The sequence below is a fragment of the Macaca fascicularis genome, chromosome 4, assembly GCF_037993035.2.
Source record: "Macaca fascicularis isolate 582-1 chromosome 4, T2T-MFA8v1.1".
NCBI lineage: Eukaryota > Metazoa > Chordata > Mammalia > Primates > Cercopithecidae > Macaca > Macaca fascicularis.
This window is the reverse complement of record NC_088378.1, coordinates 136,052,277-136,072,805: the sequence shown is the minus strand read 5'-3', so window position 1 is coordinate 136,072,805 and position 20,529 is coordinate 136,052,277. Positions and strand designations below refer to the sequence as shown.

Genomic DNA, 20,529 nt, shown 5'->3' with positions numbered 1-20,529 from the left:
GCATAACCTCAATCTAATTAAAAACATCCCAGAAACCCAAACTGAGGGATTTTCTACAAAATGGTCAGTTGTATTCAAAATAGTAGAGTAGGCCGGGTGCGGTGGCTCATGCCTGTAATCCCAGCACTTTGGGAGGCTGAGGCAGGTGGATCACCCGAGGTCAAGAGTTCAAGACCAGCCTGAACAACATGGTGAAACCATGTCTCTAAAAAAAATTAAAAATTAGTCAGGCATGGTGGCGTGCGCCTATAGTTCCAGCTACTTGGGAGGCTGAGACAGGAGAATTGCTTGAACCCAGGAGGTGGAGGTTGCAGTGAGCTGAGATTACGTCACTGCACTCCAGCCTAGGTGAGAGAGCAAGACTCCATCTAAAAAAAAAAAAAAAAAAAAAAAAGTAAATACAATGCTGGATCTTGAGTTTGATCTTAGACCAGAAAACGACAGTAGTGTAGTAACTGGTGAAATTCAAATAAGATCTGGAAAACAGTTACTGGTACTACATCAATGTTAACTTCCTGATTTTGATAAATGTACTGTGATTAGGTAAGATGTTAACATTTAGAGGAAGCTGTGTGAGGCATATAAGGGAACACTGTATACTAGTTGCGCAACTTTTCTGTAATTCTAAAATTATTTCAAAACAAAAAGTTAAAAAAAATTGACTCCCATCACAAGGATTACCAAAAGCAAGATTTGATTTAATTTAGTCTGCTCTAAAGTTGTCTCCACAGTAGTAATGTTGTGGTATTGTCCATAATTGGGAAAAGTTTTCCCTCTTAGTTGACAAAACCCTCCAGTTAAAAAATATAAATTACTGAATCTAGGGAGTTCCTATATCCATAGGAGTAAACCTCTACCTTTGTATATACATTTGAAATTTTTCATAATAAAAATTTAAAATACACATTATAGACAAGCTTAAGTGCTTACTAATATAGTGAAGATGATTTTCTATCACTCCTACAACTTTTGTAAATGTTTAGAATTCTATGATGGAGTTTTAGGGCTAGTAGGACCTTAAAAATTAAGCGGTTCCACCTTGCCTCACTGCATAGGAAGGATGCTAATGCCCAGAGGTGAGGTCTAGTTGGAGCCAGCCTGAGACCAGGGCTGAGGCTGGAACCCTATCTCCCAACTCCTAGTCTGGAGCTACTTCCCTGATATTCTACATTTAAAGCTCTTCATGTATTCTAAAACTTATCTTAAATGACAATTTGGGATAAGTAATATTTGTAACTGCTTCCCAAAACAACAGAATTTTAACTGACTTTCCAAACTCGTAGAAGTGAAATATGGGCCGAAAATAGTATATACTTTAAATATAAGAAACTCAGCTATTCTTGTTTTCTGTTTAAATGAACTCTATTTTACTTTTTTTTTTTTTTAAAGTCAAGGTCTCACTATGGTGCCTAGGCTAGAGTGCACTGGCTATTCACCGGTGTAATCATAGCATGCTATAGCCTCGAACTCCTGGCCTCTAGTGATCCTCCCATCTCAGCCTCCCAAGTAGCTGGGACAACAGGTGTACACCATTACACCTAGCTTTTTGAAATCTTTATTTTAAACAGAACTTTTATAATAGTTCATGTTCCCATCCTTGTTGAATGATTTGATTTTTGTTCTTAATGGAAGTATTTCTCTGTTTTCTCACAACTCTCTTTTGAAGGATTTCAGCTCACTAATGACACTTCTCAAGCATTTATCTATGAAGAAAGCCTTTACTGAACACCAAATGTGTGTCAGGCACTGCAGGTAATGCTGAAAACAAAAGGATGAAGAAAGATTCTGGTCCTCAAGCACTCATAGTATATTGGGATAAATGGGCAAATACTGATTACAATGTAAAGTGACAAGTAGTATACACAGTGGTATATATAATTTGCTCTGGGAGGGAAGAAGAGTTAGCTATCTCAGTCCTCAGAGATGCCCCTTCTCCCACTTAGCAAATGAAGAAACGGAAAAGCTTCAGGTTACTCAATAAACACCAAAGCAGGACTTGAACCTAGGTCTACTGATAGGGAATAGAATGAACATTATTATCCAATATTGATCTAAATGATGAACTATTTTTTATCTTGATGACAGCTGATGAGATGGATTTGAGTCCTAAAGAGGATTATAATCTACTGCTCTGTTTAGTAACTCTGTAACCCTGGGCAATTTATTTAAGATCTCTGAATTAACTTTTCTTATCTGGGGACAGGAAATTTTACCTCTTAAGGCTGTGAGAAATAAACGAACAAATATATCAGGCAACAAATATAGTTGCTGGCACACCAAAGAGTCCATAGATTGAGAATTTCTTGTGGATGGAATTACTTTGTATTCATTTTTGAGTTTGTAGAGGCTGGTAGCATGCCTGGCACACATGTTGAATTAATGTTTACTAAATAAAATTATTAAATAAATGTTGAATCTGAAACTATTCTTTTTTTTTTTTTTTGAGACAGAGTCTCGCTGTCTCCCAGGCTGGAGTGCAGTGGCGCCATCTCGGCTCACTGCAAGCTCTGCCTCCCAGGTTCACGCCATTCTCCTGCCTCAGCCTCCCGGGTAGCTGGGACTATAGGCACCCTCCACCATGCCTGGTTAATATTTTGTACTTTTAGTAGAGACGGCTTTCCCAGTGTTAGGCAGGCTAGTCTTGACCTCCTGACCTCGTGATCCGCCCGCCTTGGCCTCCCAAAGTGCTGGGATTACAGGCGCGAGCCACCACGCCCGGACTTTTTTTTTTTTTTTTTTTCCCACAGAATCTTGCTGTTGTCCAGGCCGGAGCCAATGGCACAATCACGGCTCTCTGCTGTAGCGTTGATCTCCAGAGCTCAAGTGATTCTTCCACCTCAGCCTCCCAAGTAGCTGGGACTACAGGGACGTGTCACCACACTTGACTAATTCTCTTGATGCTTTTTAGTAGAGATGGGGCCTCACTATGTTGCCCTGGCTGCTGCCGCATTCCTAAGCTCAAGAGATCCTCCTGCCTTAGCCTCCCAAAGTGCTGGAATTACAGGCGTGAGCCACTGTGCCCGGCTAAGACTATCTTTGAGATATATTCAATACTTTTTTTTTTTTCTGAGGCAGAGTCTCGCTCTGTCACCCAGGCTGGAGTGCAGTAGCACCATCTTGGCTCACTGCAACCCCCACCTCCCCGGTTCAAGTGATTCTTGTGCATCAGTCTCCCAAGGAGCTGGGATTACAGGCATGCACCACCACGTCTGGCTAGTTTTTTGTATTTTTAGTAGAGATGGGGTTTCGCCATGCTGGCCAGGCTGGTCTCAAACTCCTGAGCTCAGGCAATCCGCCCGCCTCCACCTCCCAAAGTGCTGGGATTAAAGGCGTGAGTCACCACGCCCAGCCGATATGTTCATTTCCATAAACATATTTTTTTTAAGTCTCCATTTCGTCCACATAAATGGTCCAACTTTTAAGGACTAGTTCCCTCTTACTTTAATACTTACTTTCTACTGTTGCTCCTTCGTTTGGATTTGAATATCCCTCTCCTTTCCGTTTGGTTCTCCGGATAATGCCTCCATCTTCAAATAAGTCCTCTCCTTTGAAATCAAGGAGCTCAATCTAGAAAGAAAAAAGGAATTCAGATGAGAAAAGACCAAATAAAGCCAATTTAACATATGTGAAGGCAAGGGCAACCAATTATTTCATTTTACAAAATAAAGCTGTTTCAAAATGTATACATTCATTTATGCATCTTAATTATTGGAAAAGTAGCAAAAAAAAAAACAAAAAACCCACTATACTTTTCCATACTTGGAAAGAATTTCACATAATGATAATGTCTAGGACTATATCCTAAGGGACTGCGGTGCAAAGACAGGAAATACTAGGAACACTACCCTGTGGGCAAAAACCCAGAGCTTTACAAGGTGCTGGTGTAGAACAGTTTGTCTGAGGCCACAACTTTCCCACCCTGGATTTATGGAGTTCCCTTCTCAAAATGTAAACATAAATTTCATGAATGTGGCCTGTGACTGATTAAAGGTATATTTTACCTAGCTGGGGTAGTTCTTAAAAATCAAGTTTTGCCAAATATATGTAATTTCAACACAGGTTGAATAATGTTTTATCACCATCAAACACTTCTAGAGAAGTGAGATCTGTGACATATAAACCTTTATAATATGAAAATACCCTGCAACTTGACATAGGCATATTTCAACATTTATTGCCAACATTTCCATCCTGCATTCTGGTCAATTTTGAGTATGTCACACTCACACCATGGACCAGATTCTTTATTTCTAAGTGTAGTGTCTTTTGTGTATTTGGATATGACCTTTTTGTGGTGGAAACACGTTTCTCAAAAAGCACTGGCACGTGCACCCTTGGGTTTGTGGGAAACAATCCAAGAAGCCATGCTCCAAAATAAGTAAGTTGGATGTGATTCTCTATAGCTCCTTTTCCCACTGCCTGTTGCTTCAAAGCCATTCCTATTGTAGAGCAGATGCTGACAAGGCAACATCACACACATACTTGCCTCAAAAAAGAGAGTTGCATTCGAGGGAATTTTAGGGAGACTGCCAGCTGAGCCATATGCATATTCTGGTTTGCACAGTAAATGGCATATCTCTCCTTTCTTCATGGTAGCCACCCCAATGTCCCATGCCTTGATAACTTGGCCTAAGAGAAAGGAAAAGGTAGTTGAAAGCTATCAGCCCTATTTAAAAATATTTAACTTTCATTAAACAAAAGTTCAAATTTCCAGTTTTTCATACTACATATTCAGCTAGAAAGTATGGGCTACAAGATGACCGAGTGCTACATACAAATAAATAAATAAATATTTATTTCAAGGCTATCATAAAAGATTCCCTGTTGATCGGCCCAGCACTTTGGGAGGCTGATGTGGGAGGATCGCTTGAGTCCAGGAGTTTGAGACCAGCCTGGGCAACATAGCAAGACCTCATCTCTTAAAAAAAAACAACAAAAAAAAACCCCAAGGAACACAGCTGGGTATAGTGGTGCACACCTATAGTCCCAGCTACTCCAGAGGCTGTGGTGGGAGGACTGCTTAAGCCCGGGAGCCCAGGAGGTTGAGGCTTCAGTGAGTCAAGATTATGCCACTGCACTCTAGGCTGGGTGACAGTGAGACCTGTCTCAAAAAGGATTCCCTGCTGAAAGGGATGAAAGTAGTATAAATTCCTAAACTACTCAAAAATTAAGTCTTTGAAAACTGGTGGTAACATTATCCATGAAATATGGCTGTGTTGCAACTGTTGCTTAATTTATCATTTCAACTATAATAAGCACACATTTTCTAGGCAAAGATAGAACAAAAATAGTATTGAAAAACAGAGTTTGTCCTAAGGAAGCTTGTAATTTAGTTGGGTAGACAAAAACAAAACAAAACAAAACAAGAAGTAACCAGAACAATATAAATTGCATAAAAGGGTCTATGAAACACATTTCTTCTCGAAATTTAGAATCAGAAAAAGGTTTCTTTAAACAAAAACGTATGTGTCTTTTTGTCAAACCACAACTACAGAACTTAAAATGTTTTATTTTTTGCCTACTTCCAGGAAACTAAGTTAAATTTACTGCTCAATTGTAGGACTATATTAGGCTATATAATTGTAATCTCAATGTTTACAGTTCCTATGATGTGCATCATTATCTTACTGTAAGCAGTATCAAGTCCTTTGGGAAACAATAGAAAATTCAGGCAATTTAAAAGGCTAATTACATTTTGGTGGGGCATAGTGGCTCACGCCTGTAATCCTGGCACTTTAGGAGGCCAAGGCGGGTGGATCACTTGAGGCCAGGAGTTCAAGACCAGCCTGGCCAACATGGTGAAACCCCGTCTCTACTAAAAATACAAAAATTAGCCAGGCATGGTGGTATGTGCCTGTAATCCCAACTACTTGGGAGGCTGAGGGAGGAGAATCACTTGAACCTGGAAGGCAGAGGTTGCAGTGAGTAGAGATCATGCCACTGCACTCCAGCCTGGGCAACACGGCAAGACACTGTCCCAAAAAAAAAAAAAAAAAAAAAAAAAGGCTATATTACAAATGAGGTACTTTGTTAATCAAAAACATTAAGTATCTGGGGGTTGGGCACGTTGGCTCACGCCTGTAATCCCAGCACTTTGGGAGGCCAAGGTGGGCAGATCTCTTGAGCTCAGGAGTTTGAGACCAGCCCAGGCAACATGGTGAAACCCCATCTCCACAAAAAAATATTGAAAAAATGAGCCAGGCGTGGTGGTGCTTGCCAGCTACTCAGGAGGCTGAAGAGGGAGGATTGCTTGAGCCCAGGAGGTCGAGGTTTCAGTGAGCTGAGATCATGCCACTGCACTCCAGCCTGGGCAGCAGAGTGAGACCCTGTCCTGTCTCAAAAAACAAAAACAAAAACAAAAATGTAAGTATTCAAAGTGGGATCAGATAAGAGATGAACCCCAGAGGAAGTGAATTTGAAGTGAGCTGGTGGTAGGATATTAGGACAAGTGAAACCCTACGTAACCGTATGTAAGCAGGGATGGATAAACCATTTGTCATTCATGATTTTAGCTTAATCTTCATTAAATATTACAACTTTTCCAAATGTAAGCTACATTTATTTCAGTTAAAAATATATGTTAAGTGGCCAGGAACAGTGGCTCATACCTGTAATCTCAGCATTTTGGGAGGCCAAGTGGGAGCATCCACTTGAGCCCAAGAGTTTTAAGACCGGCCAGGGCAACACAGTGAAACTCCTTCTCTACAAAAATTTAAAAAATTAGTGCAGCATGGTGGCACATGCTTGTAGTTCCAGATACTTTGGAGGTTAAGACAGGAGAATAGCTTGAGCCCACGAGTAAGAGGCTACAGTGAGCAATGATTATGTCACTGCACTCCAGCCTAGGTGACACAGCGAGACCCTGTCTCTTACAAAAAAAAAAAAAAAATTATTCAAGTAATACATGCCTATTATTAAAACACCCATGAAAGAGATGGAAAGTCAAAGCAGAAAGGCCATCCATTTGTTCCTTATAAGTCACTGTTTTGTTTCTTTGGTATCCTACTGTGTGCTGTACCTTTTTAAAAAAATTTAAAACACAAATGACAGTGACCTAGACATTCAGTTCTAAACTACTTTTTCATTTAATATATATCTTCATCCTCTTTCTCCAACAGTAGAAAGGAGGATGTACATTTTAGAGGTCAAAAATGCAGCATACTCTAACCTCAGACTACCTGGATTTAAATACCAAGTTTGCCTTTTACTATCTGTGTAAACTTGTGCAAGTTACTTAATCTCTGTGCTGCAGTCTCCTCACCTGCAAAATGTAGATAATAACAGTACTTGCCATATGTTTTCAGTTGTTTTAAGAATTATTAGACAAAACACATCAAATGCACGGCATGGTGCCTGGCACATAATATGTATTTGATAAAGGAAAAACATTATTGGGTGTATAATACAACAATCTCCTATTGATGCATATATTACCAACAATAATCTAATGAGACTACTTGTCCATTTATGTTTGCCTACTTTGCATAAGTATATTTGGAGGGTAAATTCCTGGAAGTGCAAAGGTGATATGCATTTTAAATTTGATAGTTATTGCCCAACTGTCTTTATAAAATGGCTTTTTTTTTTTTTAAGAGACAGGGTCTTGCTCTGTCACACAGACTGGAGTGCAGTGGTATGAGTATCGCTTACTGCATCCTCAATCTCCCAGGCTCAAGCAGTCCTCCCACCTTAGCCTTCCAAGTAGCTGGGACCTCAGACATGTGCCACCACATTGGGCTAATTTTCTTCTTCTTTATTTTTTTTGTAGACAGAGTCTCACCATGTTGCCCAGGCTGGTCTTGAACTCCTGGGCTCAAAAGAACCTCCTGCCTCAGCTTCCCTAGTAGCTAGGACTACAGGTGAATACCACCATGATTTTAAATTTTTCTGTAGATATGGAGTCTTGCTACATTGCCCAGGTTGGTCTTGAACTCCTAGCCTGAAGTGATACTCCTGCTTCAGCTTTCCAAAGTGCTGGGATTACAGGTGTGAGCCATTGCATCAGCCCAGTTTTTTTTCATTTTTAAGAGACAAGGTCTTGCTATGTTGCTCAGGCTGGATTCGAACTCCTGGCTCAAGTGATCCTCCCACCTCAGCATCTGAGTAGCTGAGACTACAGGCACTTGGCTTCAACTGATTCTTAACAAGAGTTTGAGAAAGAAAAAGTAGCCTCCCCAACATCTGGAAACTGCTTGAACACTTACAGCTAGACCTCAGTGTTGTTTGAAGCTGGCCTAGGGATCACAGGGAGGCCATATTATTCTCCTGTGCGACATAAACAATCTCGCAAAATATCAACATGAGACAAGGCCACTCTGAGACTGTGTCCAAGTGAGACAAAACAAAAATACTTCAAAATTTTGTCTGGCTGGGTATGATGGCTCACACCTGAAATCCCAGCACTTTGGGAGGCCGAGGCGAGTGGATCACCTGAGGTCAGGAGTTCGAGACCAGCCTGGCCAACATGGTGAAACCCTGTCTCTACTAAAAATGTAAAAATTAGCCAGGCGTGGTGGCACATGCCTGTAATCCCAGCTACTTGGGAGGCTGAGGCAGGAGAATTGCTTGAACCTGGGAGGTGGAGGGTGCAGTGAGCTGAGATCATGCCACTGCACTCCAGTCCCATTTCAAAAAAGAAAAAAATTTTTTTTTTTGTCTAAGCCCAGAGGAAAAGAACAAGGTCACTGTGCATTTTACAAAATACCAAACATCCCCCTCTCCTGGCTAATATGAGTGACTGCTGCTTCTCTACCAGTTCTAGTTTTGGTCTCACTCTAGTTGGCCCACCTCCTAATAAGATTTATTAAGATACTCAAACATAAATCAACCCACATCCTAACAGCATCCAACCGAGAAAGCTCTGCTTTCTTAAAACTCCCCAAAATCACCTAATACAAGCCCAAGTCCTATAAAATATTCCTTCTAACACTCTTACTGAGATACTCCACAGTTCGCATGGTATGCATCCTCCCTCGCAACTAATGAACCAACGTGTTCAACTATAGGTGTGTTCCTAGTAGTCTGTGGCTGCAGGGCACTGATAAGGCCCACTCAACTGATGGGAGCAGTGTGTGGGACCACACCGCAGAACAGGAAACCAGCTGTATCACTCAGTATATTTGCAAACAGAATGGAGAGCATCAATTAGTCTGGAGAGGGTTAAGCAAGCTTCTACATCACATTTCCTTAAATTCCTAGAGGTAGAATTACTGCACCAAAAGCATAAATATTTTCCTTTTTTTGAGATAGGGTCTCACTTTGTTGTCCAGGCTGGAGAGCAGTGGCATAATCTTGGCTCATTGCAACCTCTGCCTCCTGGGTTCAAGCGATTCTCGTGCCTCAGCCTCCCAAGTAGCTGGGATTACAGGCACGTGCCACTACGCTTAGGTAATTTTTGTATTTTTAGTAGAGACAGGGTTTCACCATGTTGGTCAGGCTGGTCTCAAACTCCTGACCTCAAGTGGTCTGCCCACCTCGGCCTCCCAAAGTGCTGGGATTACAGGTGTGAGCCACCATGCCCAATCCCCAAAGCATAAACATTTTAAAGATTCTTCATCTTTAGGACCTCAGTCGTAGGTAAAATACACCAAGAACAGGCCGGGCGCAGTGGCTCACGCCTGTAATCCCAGCACTTTGGGAGTCCAAGGCGGGCAGATCACAAGGTCAGGGGATCGAGACCATCCTGGCTAACAGGGTGAAATCCTGTCTCTACTAAAAATATAAAAAATTAGCCGGGCGTGGTGGCGGGTGCTTGTAGTCCCAGCTACTCGGGAGGCTGAGGCAGGAGAATGGCGTGAACCCAGAAGGCAGAGCTTGCAGTGAGCCGAGATTGCGCCACTGCACTCTAGCCTGGGCAACAGAGCAAGACTCCGTCTCAAAAAAAAAAAAAACCACCGGGAATATATAACATCAATTTATTCTTACACTTGATCTAGACTTCAATTTTACTAGCTTATACACAATTTATCAACTTCAGGAGTCTTATTCCATTTGTAATAAAATATAAAATGAGAATATACATATATATACACACACACACACACAAATGTGTAATATAGCTATTACTAAATTTAAATGCTTTTTTATGTATGTAACTATAGGCAGGTGAAAAAGTTTAAAAGTATATAAAGCCTAGTATAAAAACAATTCATTATACTTTTTCTTCCTTCTGTAATGTAATACTTCTTTCTGGCTTAAAAAAATTATATAACATATTTTAAGATACAACATTTTAATCACTTAACACTTTCATTTATAATAAAGACTATAGTGACCACTTCAGAACATTCTGACTACATAATGTTTCCTCCTTGAGTTAAAAAAAATTGCTTAATTGTGGGGGGAAAAAAAAGAATTTACTACCTTAGGTATTTTTTAAAGTGCACAGTTCACTATTTTTAAATATATACACATTGTTATGCAACCAGTCTCCAGAAATTTTTCGTCTTTCAAAACTAAAATTTTATACCCATTAAACATTTCCTCCTTCCTTAACCTTTGGCAACTTCTATTCTACTTTCTGTTTTTATGAATTTGACTACTCTAGATAGATAACTCATGTAAGTGGAATCAGATAGTATTCGTCTGTCACTGGATTACTTCACTTAGTATAACGTCCTCAAGGTTCATCCATGTTGTAGCATCTGCCAGAATTTTTCTTTAAAACTTAAATATTCCACTGTACGTTTTTATCACCTTTTGCTTATCTATTCATCTATGATGGACACTTGAGTTGCTTCCACCTTTTGGTTGCTGTTAATAATGCTGCTACAAACATGAGTGTACAAATATCTCTTCAAGACTCTGTTTCAATTCTGTTGGTTATATGCCCACAAGTAGAATTGCTAGATCAACATGGTAACCCTATTTTCAATTGTCTGAGGAACTTCCATACTGTTTTCCACCGCAGTTGCACTATTTTACATTCCCACCAACAATGCATGAGGGTTCCAATTTCTCTACATCCTCATCAACACTTGTTGTTTTCTGTTTTTTTAATAGTACCCATTCTAACCAGTATGAGGGTGATATTTCACTGTGGTTTTGACTTGCATTTCCCTAGTGATCAGTGATGTTGAACATCTTTGCATATGCTTGTTGTCCATTTTTATATCTTCTTTGAAGAAATTTCAAGTCCTCTGCCCAGTTTAAAAATATTTTTTAGACATAGGGTATCACTATGTTGCCCAGACTGGTCTTGAAAGCCTGGCTTCTAAGTAATCCTCCCACCTAGGTCTCCCAAAATGCTGGGATTACAGGTATGGCCACTGCAACTGGTCCTTTACATATTTTTTAATTGGGCTATTTTGTTGTTTTTGTTGAGTTATAGGAGTTGTTTGTGTATTCCGGGTATTAACCCCTTATCAGATATAAGATTTGCAAATATTTTTCTCCCATTCCATAGGCTACCTTTCATTCTGTTACTGTTTGATGCACAAAAGTTTTAAATTTTGATGTATTCCAATTTGTTTAATCTATGATGTACAGTAGTTTATGTTTAATTGTTTTACTTTTGTTGCCTGTACTTTTGATGTCATGCCAAGAAACCACTGCAAAATCCAATGTCATGAAGCCTTTCCTCCATATTCTTTATTTATTTATTTTTTGAGACATTTCATTCTTGCTGCCTAGGCTGGAGTGCAATGGTGTGATCTTGGCTCACTGCAACCTCTGCTTCCCGGGTTCAAGCAATTCTCCTGCCTCAGTCTCCCAAGTAGCTGGGACAACAGGCATGCGCCACCATGCCCAGCTAATTTTTTTTTTTTTTAGTAGAGACGGGTTTCACCATGTTAGTCAGGGCTGGTCTTGAACTCCTAAACCTCAGGTGATCCGCCTGGCCTCAGCCTCCCAAAGTGCTGCCATTACAGGTGTGAGCCACTGTGCCCGGCCTTCCTCCATATTCTTACGGGAGTTTTACAGGTTTAGATCTTGCGTTTAGGTCTTTGATCCATTTTGAGTTAATTTTTGCAGATGGTGTAAGATAAGGACCCAATTTCATTCTTTTACATGTGGACATCTAGCTTTTCCAACACCATTTGTTGAAAAGACTGTCCTTTCTCCCACTGAATGGTCTTGGCACCTTGTTGAAAAATCACCACCTTTTAAATGTACATTTACATTTGAATATGAGCATACTGAACACACTATAGGATGAAAGCTACACCATATCATACAGAAAAAAATTACTTTTTCATATGGGAGTAGTAAAGGAGAACAAGAAAGGTAAATATTTTAACTGTAAAAGATTTCCTTTCAAAATATAAAAGTTGACAAACACTTAAGGTTAATCACTTACTAAGCTTCAGGTAATTAAAAGTGCATCTTATTCATTCCTGCTTCACCTTCCTTGAGGGATTCCAAGGACTTAGTACCAATTTCTGATCTCTATTTTAACTACTTGCATATTCTACTAATTTTTATGTTAAAAATAAGAAAAACCTCATATAATAGGTAATACAGACATCCTTTCTTCTTTTTACACTAAACAAAGCAAATTATTTTTCCTATATACTTTTTCCTCATATATTTTAGGTTTTTTGTTTTTGTTTTTAGTTTTTTGAGACGGAGTCTTACTCTGTCGCCCAGGCTGGAGTGCAGTGGCACAATCTTGGCTTACTGTAACTTCCACCTCCCAGGCTCAAGTGATTCTCCTGCCTCAGCCTCCCCAGTAGTCTGGGATTACAGGCATATGCCACCACACCAGCTAATTTTTGTATTTGTAGTAGAGACGGGGTTTCACTATGTTGGCCAGGCTGGTCTTGAACTTCGAACCTCAGGTGATCTGCCTGCCTCAGCCTCCCAAAATGCTGGGATTACAGGCATGAGCCACTATGCCTGGCCTAGTTTTATTTTAAAATAGCTATAAAAGGGCTCTAATAATCATCCCTACCCCCTACCAATAGTAACTAATCATGAATTAAACAAATTAATTTATGTATTTTGTTTTGTTTGAGTCAGCGTCTCTGTCACCCAGGCTGGAGTGAAGGCGTGTGATCATAGTTCACTGCAGCCTTGACCTCCTGGGCTCCAATGATCTTCCCATCTCAGCCTCCTGAGTAAGAAGGCACCACCACGCCTGGCTAATTTTTATATTTTTTGTAGAGATGGGGTTTCACCATGTTGTCCAGGCTGGTCTTGCACCCTTGGGTTCAACTGATCCTCCTGCCTTGGCCTCCCAAACTGCTGAGATTACAGTAATTTATGTTTAAGACTCTTTTAAAGTGTTCATATCTTATGCTACATTGTATTTTTGTCATTTCTCTAACTACTAAGAGAACTAATCACAGGATAACCTCTCCCCACCTGCAAAGCTTATAATTAAAAAAAAAAAAAAAGGGAAAAGGGAAAGAAAACAGATATGGTGTCATTATCTGTCCTGGGACAGCCTTAAGGATCAACTCTGCCAGACTAAATTGTTACACACTTGAAGGCAGGAGTCATGTTTTAATTACTCTTTGGAACTATAGCACTACAATATTTTACTCAAAAAAAGAACAAAGGCATAATGTAATATCGAATTTAAATGGAGTGAGAAATTTGCTCAGCTTTTCACAGGCTAAATCAGCTCCTCCCTGACATCCACTCAGCAGTGGAAACTGGAAGCATTCCTCCTCTATCGCAAAGTTCCAGGAAAAACCAAAGTAAGTACTTTCTTAAAGTTTGCTGTCTTTCTGGCTCACACTTTTGGGGACAATTAGAAAAATTAAATATTTTAGCCTAAAAGCTTTCCTTACAAATCTCCTGAATGCTCCTAAACTGAATGTAAAAAAAAGTAAACAGATATTAAGAACATATTGGCTGAGGGCAGTGACTCATGCTTGTAATCCCAGCACTCTGGGAGGCTGAGGCAGCAGGATCGCTGAAGCCTAGGAGTTCAATGCTGTAGTGAGTTATGATGCATTCCAGCTCTGATAACAGAGCAAGTCTCTGGAGAGAAGGAGAGAAGGAGGGAGGAGGAAGAGAGAGAGCGAGCGAGCCAACACAAGCGCCAGCGCTTTTGATAAATCTTACTATGACATATCAATACTGGTAAGAAATGTCTTCTGTGGCCGGGCATGGTGGCTCACACCTGTAATCCCAGCACTTTGGGAGGCCAAGGTGGGTGGATCACGAGGTCAGGAGATCGAGACCATCCTGGCCAACGTGGTGAAACCCCGTCTCTACTAAAAATACAAAAATTAGCCGGGCATGGTGGTGTACACCTGTAATCCCAGCTACTCAGGAGGCTGAGGCAGGAGAATCACTTGAACCCGCGAGACAGAGGTTGCAGTGAGCCGAGATCACACCACTGCATTCCAGCCTGAGCGAGAGCGAGACTCCGTCTCAAAAAAAAAGAGAAATTTCTACTGTATATCAGGCACTCGATAAATACTGCTAACCAGGACCTACTTCATTTCTATACCTGGTTTGGGCTATGCTTTAAACCTTAAGATCTAACATAAGAAAGACTATCTGGATTTGAATCCTGGGTCTGCCACTTACTGTATAGCCTTGGGCAATTTACCAAGCCTTTCTGTACCTTAGTCTGTAATACAGTAAACAAAAAATCACCTCAAACCAAAAATGGTTAATAACAGTAGGTAACCAAACCATAAAAGAAAAAATTGATAAAACTGACTTCATCAGAAGTAAAAACGTCTACTTCTCCAAAGACCAATTAAGAAAATAAAAAGGCAAGACAGACTGGGAGATCATATTTGCCAAAGTGCTTGTCCTTTTAAGTACAACTCAATAAGACAAACAACCGATGTTTTAAAATGGGCAGAAGATCTGAACAGACACTTTACAAAAGAAAACATACAAATGCCCACTAAGCACAAGAAGAGAGACCCTCAATCATCACTAGTCATCAGAGAAATGCAAACAAAACCCAAGGTGAGATACTACTTCATACTTACTAGAATGGCTAAAATTAAAAAGATTGACAATACTACATGTTAGCAAGGATATGAAAAACTGAATAGCCCCAAATTGCAAACAACCAAATGTCCTGTTTTTGAATGGGTGAACAAACTGTGGCATTCCCAAATTGTAGAATACTTCTCAGGAATTCAACATGCAAGAATCCCAAAGTCATTATGTTAAGTGAAAGAAGTCAAACACCAAAGATAATACAAGATTCTGTTTATAGAAATTCTAGAAGAGGCAAAATTATAGGAACAGAAACCAAGTTAGTGACTGCCTGGGGCTCAGAGTCCACGAAGGAAAATGACTGCAAAAGGACATAAAAATACTTTTTAAAGTAAAGAAATTGTTTTATATTTTGATTGTGGTGGTAGTTACAGAAATATTATCAAAATTCATCAAACTATATACTTAAAAGGGTAAACTTTATTATATGTAAATAATACCTCAATTAAAAAAAACATTCAAAGTAGCTTTGACACAAATGTTAATATGATTGTCACCTAAATTATACTAATTGTACAAAGAATCAAGAAAATAGTAAGATTGAGGCCGGGTGCGGTGGCTCATGCCTGTAATCCCAGCACTTTGGGAGGCCGAGGTAGGTGGATCACGAGGTCAGGAGATTGAGACCATCCTGGCCAACATGGTGAAACACCATCTCTACTAAAAATACAAAAATTAGCTGGGCCTGGTGGTATCACCTGCAGTCCCAGCTACTCGGGAGGCTGAGGCAAGAGAATCGCTTGAACCTGGGAAGTAGAGGTTGCAGTGAGCTGAGATCACGCCACTGCACTCCAGCCTGGGCAACAGAGCAAGACTCCGTCTCAAAAAAAAAAAAAATTAATTCATTAAGATTGGTAGGTGAATTAAATGAGATAATACACATAAGTTCCTTGGCCTGGCACTGCAAGTACTTAAAGTACTAGCTTATTAGACTTTCAACATATATTTTCCCCTTCTTACCCCAATATGCTACTGGCTGAGTAAATTAACAGGTATTTCTACTAATGATCATAGATCATAATGCAACAAAAATTAAGATTTTATTAATGTAACAGGCAGAGTACTCATATTTACTTCATTATGGCTAACTCTCACTAATAAGAGGGTAGTATAGAAATGTGAAGAATCCAAAACTATTGGTTTATTTTTCTCTTACTCCTCAAATCTGAGGGAAAAGTATAAAAAGTAGGATTTTTATCTTAGTGATTCTCAGGCATGTTAGTCACATACCAAAAACATAAAAAACAACCTCAATCAAGTAGCCTAGTATCAGATATATCACCAGGCTTTTACAGGGGTAAACGGAGAGGGGTGAGGCTTTAGTACTCTTGGGATGTAGGCCCAGCACTTTGGGAGGCCGAGGCAGGCAGATCATGAGGTCAGGAGATCGAGACCATCCTGGCTAACATGGTGAAACCCTGTCTCTACTAAAAAATACAAAAAATTAGCTGGGCATGATGGCGGGTGCCTGTAGTCCCAGCTACTCAGGAGGCTGAGGCAGGAGAATGGTGTGAACCCGGGACGCGGAGGTTGCAGTGAGCTGAGATCACGCCAATGCACTCCAGCCTGGGCGACAGAGCGCGACTCTATCTCAAAAAAAAAAAAAAAAAAGAATAGGGTAGAAATAAATCTTTCATCTTCCAAATCTATTGCCCTCTTCCATTTTAGTGAAATATATTTGATGGGGTGAGGAGGGTAAAAGAACAGAACCCCTATTATAGATGTATGAAAATCCTCATTCTTAATTCAACTTCTTTTGTAAATGGGCTACGACCAGTTCTAATAATTCACAACCTCTAATATTTAGTTAAGAAAACCCAGTTAGGGAAACCATCACCTCTTTACTCTAATTTCTGTAACATATTCCACAGTAGTAATAATCAGTTTCCTTAGATTGATTCTGTCTTTCCCAGCTTCCTAGGACTAAGCAAGATGGTTGAACATTGTTTCAAAGGTTTGTATGCATGCATGGTCAACAGATGAAGTCAGGACTCAAGATGTTATAACACAGCTTTTTCCATTATAAAAACAGTCAATAATCCTAACACTGCCACAATAATAATCAACATCTGAGTGCTAACCATGTGTTAGGCTGAATGCTAGGCGATGGTGTACATTATCTTACTTAATCCTAAACATAATAGCATATACTTATAAAATCATATATAATATATGTAGTATATATGATTATCCATAACCTTAGATGAAGAAAGTAAAGAACAGAGTTTAAAAGATGGTACGGCTGGCCGGGTGCGGTAGCTCACGCCTGTAATCCCAGCACGTTGGGAGGCCAAGACCGGTGGATCACCTGAGGTCAGGAGTTCAAAACCAGTCTGGCCAACATGGTGAAACTCCATCTCTACTAAAAACACAAAATTAGACAGGTTTGGTGACATGTGCCTGTAATCCCAGCTACTTGGGAGGCTGAGGCAGGGGAATCACTTGAACCTGGGAGGTAGAGGTCACAGTGAGCCGAGATCACGCCATTGCACTCCAGCTTGGGCAACAAGAGTGAAACTCCATCTCAAAAATTAAAAAAAGAAAAAAAAAAAGAAAGAAAAAAATAGTATAGTAAAAGCAACAGACATATACAAAGCAAGTGTAGGTATAGCTCGAATTTGTTTACATATGACATGTTTATCTTTTCAATGGGATTTTTACAAATAGGCTCTTATAGTTCTATGTTAAATACTGAAGTCATACTAGAATTCCCAAATTAGGATGACTTTCCATTGAAATATTTCTATTTATTCCCTTGGGAGAGGTACAATTATAAGGGATCAGTGGAGTCAATGAACAATATTTATGCTACTGTCCATTTATATTTTCTTCATTTTGATAAATTACCTACTGCTATAAAATATAAGTATAAAACTACAGGCCGGGTGCAGTGGCTCACTCCTGTAATCCTAGCAATTTGGGAGGATAAGGTGGGCAGATTGTCAGAGCTCAAGAGTTCAAGACCACCCTGGGCAACATGGTGAAACCCTGTCTCTACTAAAACACAAAAAATTAGCCGAGCATGGTGGTGCATGCCTGTAGTGCCAGCTACTCGGGAGGCTGAGGCACGAGAATCACTTGAGCCCCACAGGCAGAGGCTGCAGTGAGCCAAGATCGCGCCACTGCACTTCAGCTTGGGCTACAGAGTGAGATTCCATCTCAAAAAAAAAAAAAAAAAAAAAAGGAAAAAAACCCCCACAAAACTATAAACTGCCTAACCAATGTTTCTTGTTTTGTAGGCAACTAAATACGTTACGTCATAGATGTTTTACCAGAGGTATATTGCTCTATCCTAGTATTTCCAATTACCATCTTAAAGAGGCCTCTAAGGGTCTTTTTGTGTTGGTATTAGTCTTGTATGGGTTTTGTTCCCGCATTCTTTACAGAAGGAACAAGAATGGAATCACACAGGCTCCTACAGACTTCTTTTTACAGAAGCAGGGAAGATTAAGTGGCTTACTTATGTTAACATACCATAAGGAACAATGAAGACAGGAACCCTGGCTTCCTAACGCCTGGCTGGAAGCTTTTCCTGTGAGATCGCACTGGCTCTAGACAGGTGTGTCAGAGGTACAAAGTCAACTGAAAGTTATCTCTTTTTTTCTCCCAACTTGTATTTTAAAAAAATAACTCAGAAAATCTTCTCACTCTGCTTAAAATTATAGGAAACTGAAACTATTCACCATAGTGTTTTACTGAGAAAATCTCAGTACAGAAGATAGCAATCTAAATTCTCAACAATTCTTAATTCTGTTCACCAAGATAACTGCTAAAACGATCTGGTATCTTAACTCTATCAACTTCTTTAAGACAGAAATTCTAAGGATAGAGTAAGGATTTAACGGGTGGCAGGAACAAGGGGATCTGACAAGGTCAGTCACTCTTAGGTCACCTAAATAATGATGCCACACCCATTCTGGCAGCCCTGGAGGTTCATATCCCTAAATCAACAACAACAACAACATTCTAAAATAACTGTCATAATTATCTGCCACAAGACTGTATTTGATTTTTACTGCTATCTTATTCAAACAAAAAATTAATATCACATGAGCCATTAACCTACTAAGGACCCAAAGGAGAAGGGAGCAGGGGCATGGCCAGAACTGGAGCTTGGAAAGAGCACAGCTGGATGGGAAGCAGAATTTACCAGGCACACAAATGATACAGGATGCAGGGAAGACTTAGTGGCAAGAGACAGAAAGTAACTCCTCAGTTCCTGCTTACTATATTTCCTTTCCAGATCCATGCTTAGTTAGCAATTCAACTAGATACAGAGCTGAAAGACAAGGGAATGAAGTCCACATTGAGCCATGGTGGTGAATAGGGGGAATACTTATTTTTTCCCTAATCTAGAAACAAACTACAATTGCTTGTCGGTGGCAGAAAAGAATAAAAGACGTAACTCAGCCACCAACTTCCAATAAGCCACATGGTCTACAAAGTTTAACTTGATGTATGGGCTATTACTCCTACAAGATTAAAAAATAAGAATATTAAATGAACTAAAGCCATTTAAAAGCATTTGAGGCCAGGCCTGGTGGCTCATGCCTATCTATAATCCTAGCACTTTGGGAGGCTGAGGCGGGCAGACTGCTTGAGCCCAGGAGTTCAAAACTAGCCTGGGGAACATGATGAAACCCTGTCTCTACAAAAAAAATTAGGCTGGGCATGGTGGCTCATGCCCGTAATCCCAGGTGTCTGGGGGGCTGAGGTGAGTGGATCACTTGAGGTCAGGAGTTCAAGGCCAGCCTGGCCAACATGGCAAAGCCCCATCTCTACAAAAAACATACAAATTAGCTGGGCGTAGCGGTGCATGCCTGTAGTCCCAAGCTACTTGGGAGGCTCAGGCATGAGAATCTCACTTGAACCTAGGAAGTGGAGGCTGCAGTGGGCCGAGATGGTGCTACCGCACTCCAGCCTGGGCGACAGAACGAGCCAGGCATGGTGGCACACACCTGTATTCCCAGCTATTTGCGGGGCTGAGGTGGGAGGATCACTAGAGCCTGAGAGGTGGAGGCTACAGGGAGCCGGCCCAGGCGACAGATCGAGACCCTGTCTCAAAAAAAAAAAAAAAAAAAAAGGCATTTGAAAATAAATTAGTAAAAATCATACTTAATACTTGAAAATAGTAGTTCTCAACCTTTTTTCCTCAGGACCCCGTAACATCTTAAAAATTGAGGACTCCAAACAGCTTTTGTTTATATGACATATCTACTGATATTTAGTTAAAAAGTAGTTTTTTTTTTTTTTTTTTGAGACAGTCTTGCCGGTCACCCAGGCTGGAGTGCAGTGACATGATCTCAGCTCACTGCAAGCTCCGCCTCCCGGGTTCACACCATTCTCCTGCCTCAGCCTCCCGAGTAGCTGGGACTACAGGCGACCGCCACCATGCCCAGCTAATTTTTTGTATTTTTAGTAGAGACGGGGTTTCACCGTGTTAGCCAGGATGATTTCGATCTCCTGACCTCATGATTTGCCCACCTTGGCCTCCCAAAGTGCTGGGATTACAGGCGTGAGCCACCGCACCCGGACAAAAGTAGTTATTTAAAAATTAATTTTAGAATAACCCCATGTTAATGTAAGTAATTTAATTTTGTACAAAGTATTTTTATATTT

At 40.3% G+C, this 20,529-nt stretch overlaps 1 protein-coding gene across 6 annotated transcripts in view; it reads right to left on the bottom strand.

Moving 5' to 3' along the window:
* FKBP5 (FKBP prolyl isomerase 5) overlaps nucleotides 1-20,529 on the bottom strand; it is a 160,196-nt gene that overhangs the window by 44,718 nt on the left and 94,949 nt on the right. For all 6 annotated transcript variants that reach the window (XR_012433867.1, XM_065542942.2, XM_065542943.2 and 3 more), the window contains 2 exons: nucleotides 4,487-4,629; nucleotides 3,453-3,567 (listed from right to left, as the gene is read on the bottom strand). Coding sequence is in view for 5 of the 6 variants with exons in the window: in XM_065542942.2 (XP_065399014.1) it covers nucleotides 3,453-3,567; nucleotides 4,487-4,629 (258 nt within the window). In the remaining variant the exon portion in view is untranslated. The remainder of the gene's footprint in view (nucleotides 1-3,452; nucleotides 3,568-4,486; nucleotides 4,630-20,529) is intronic.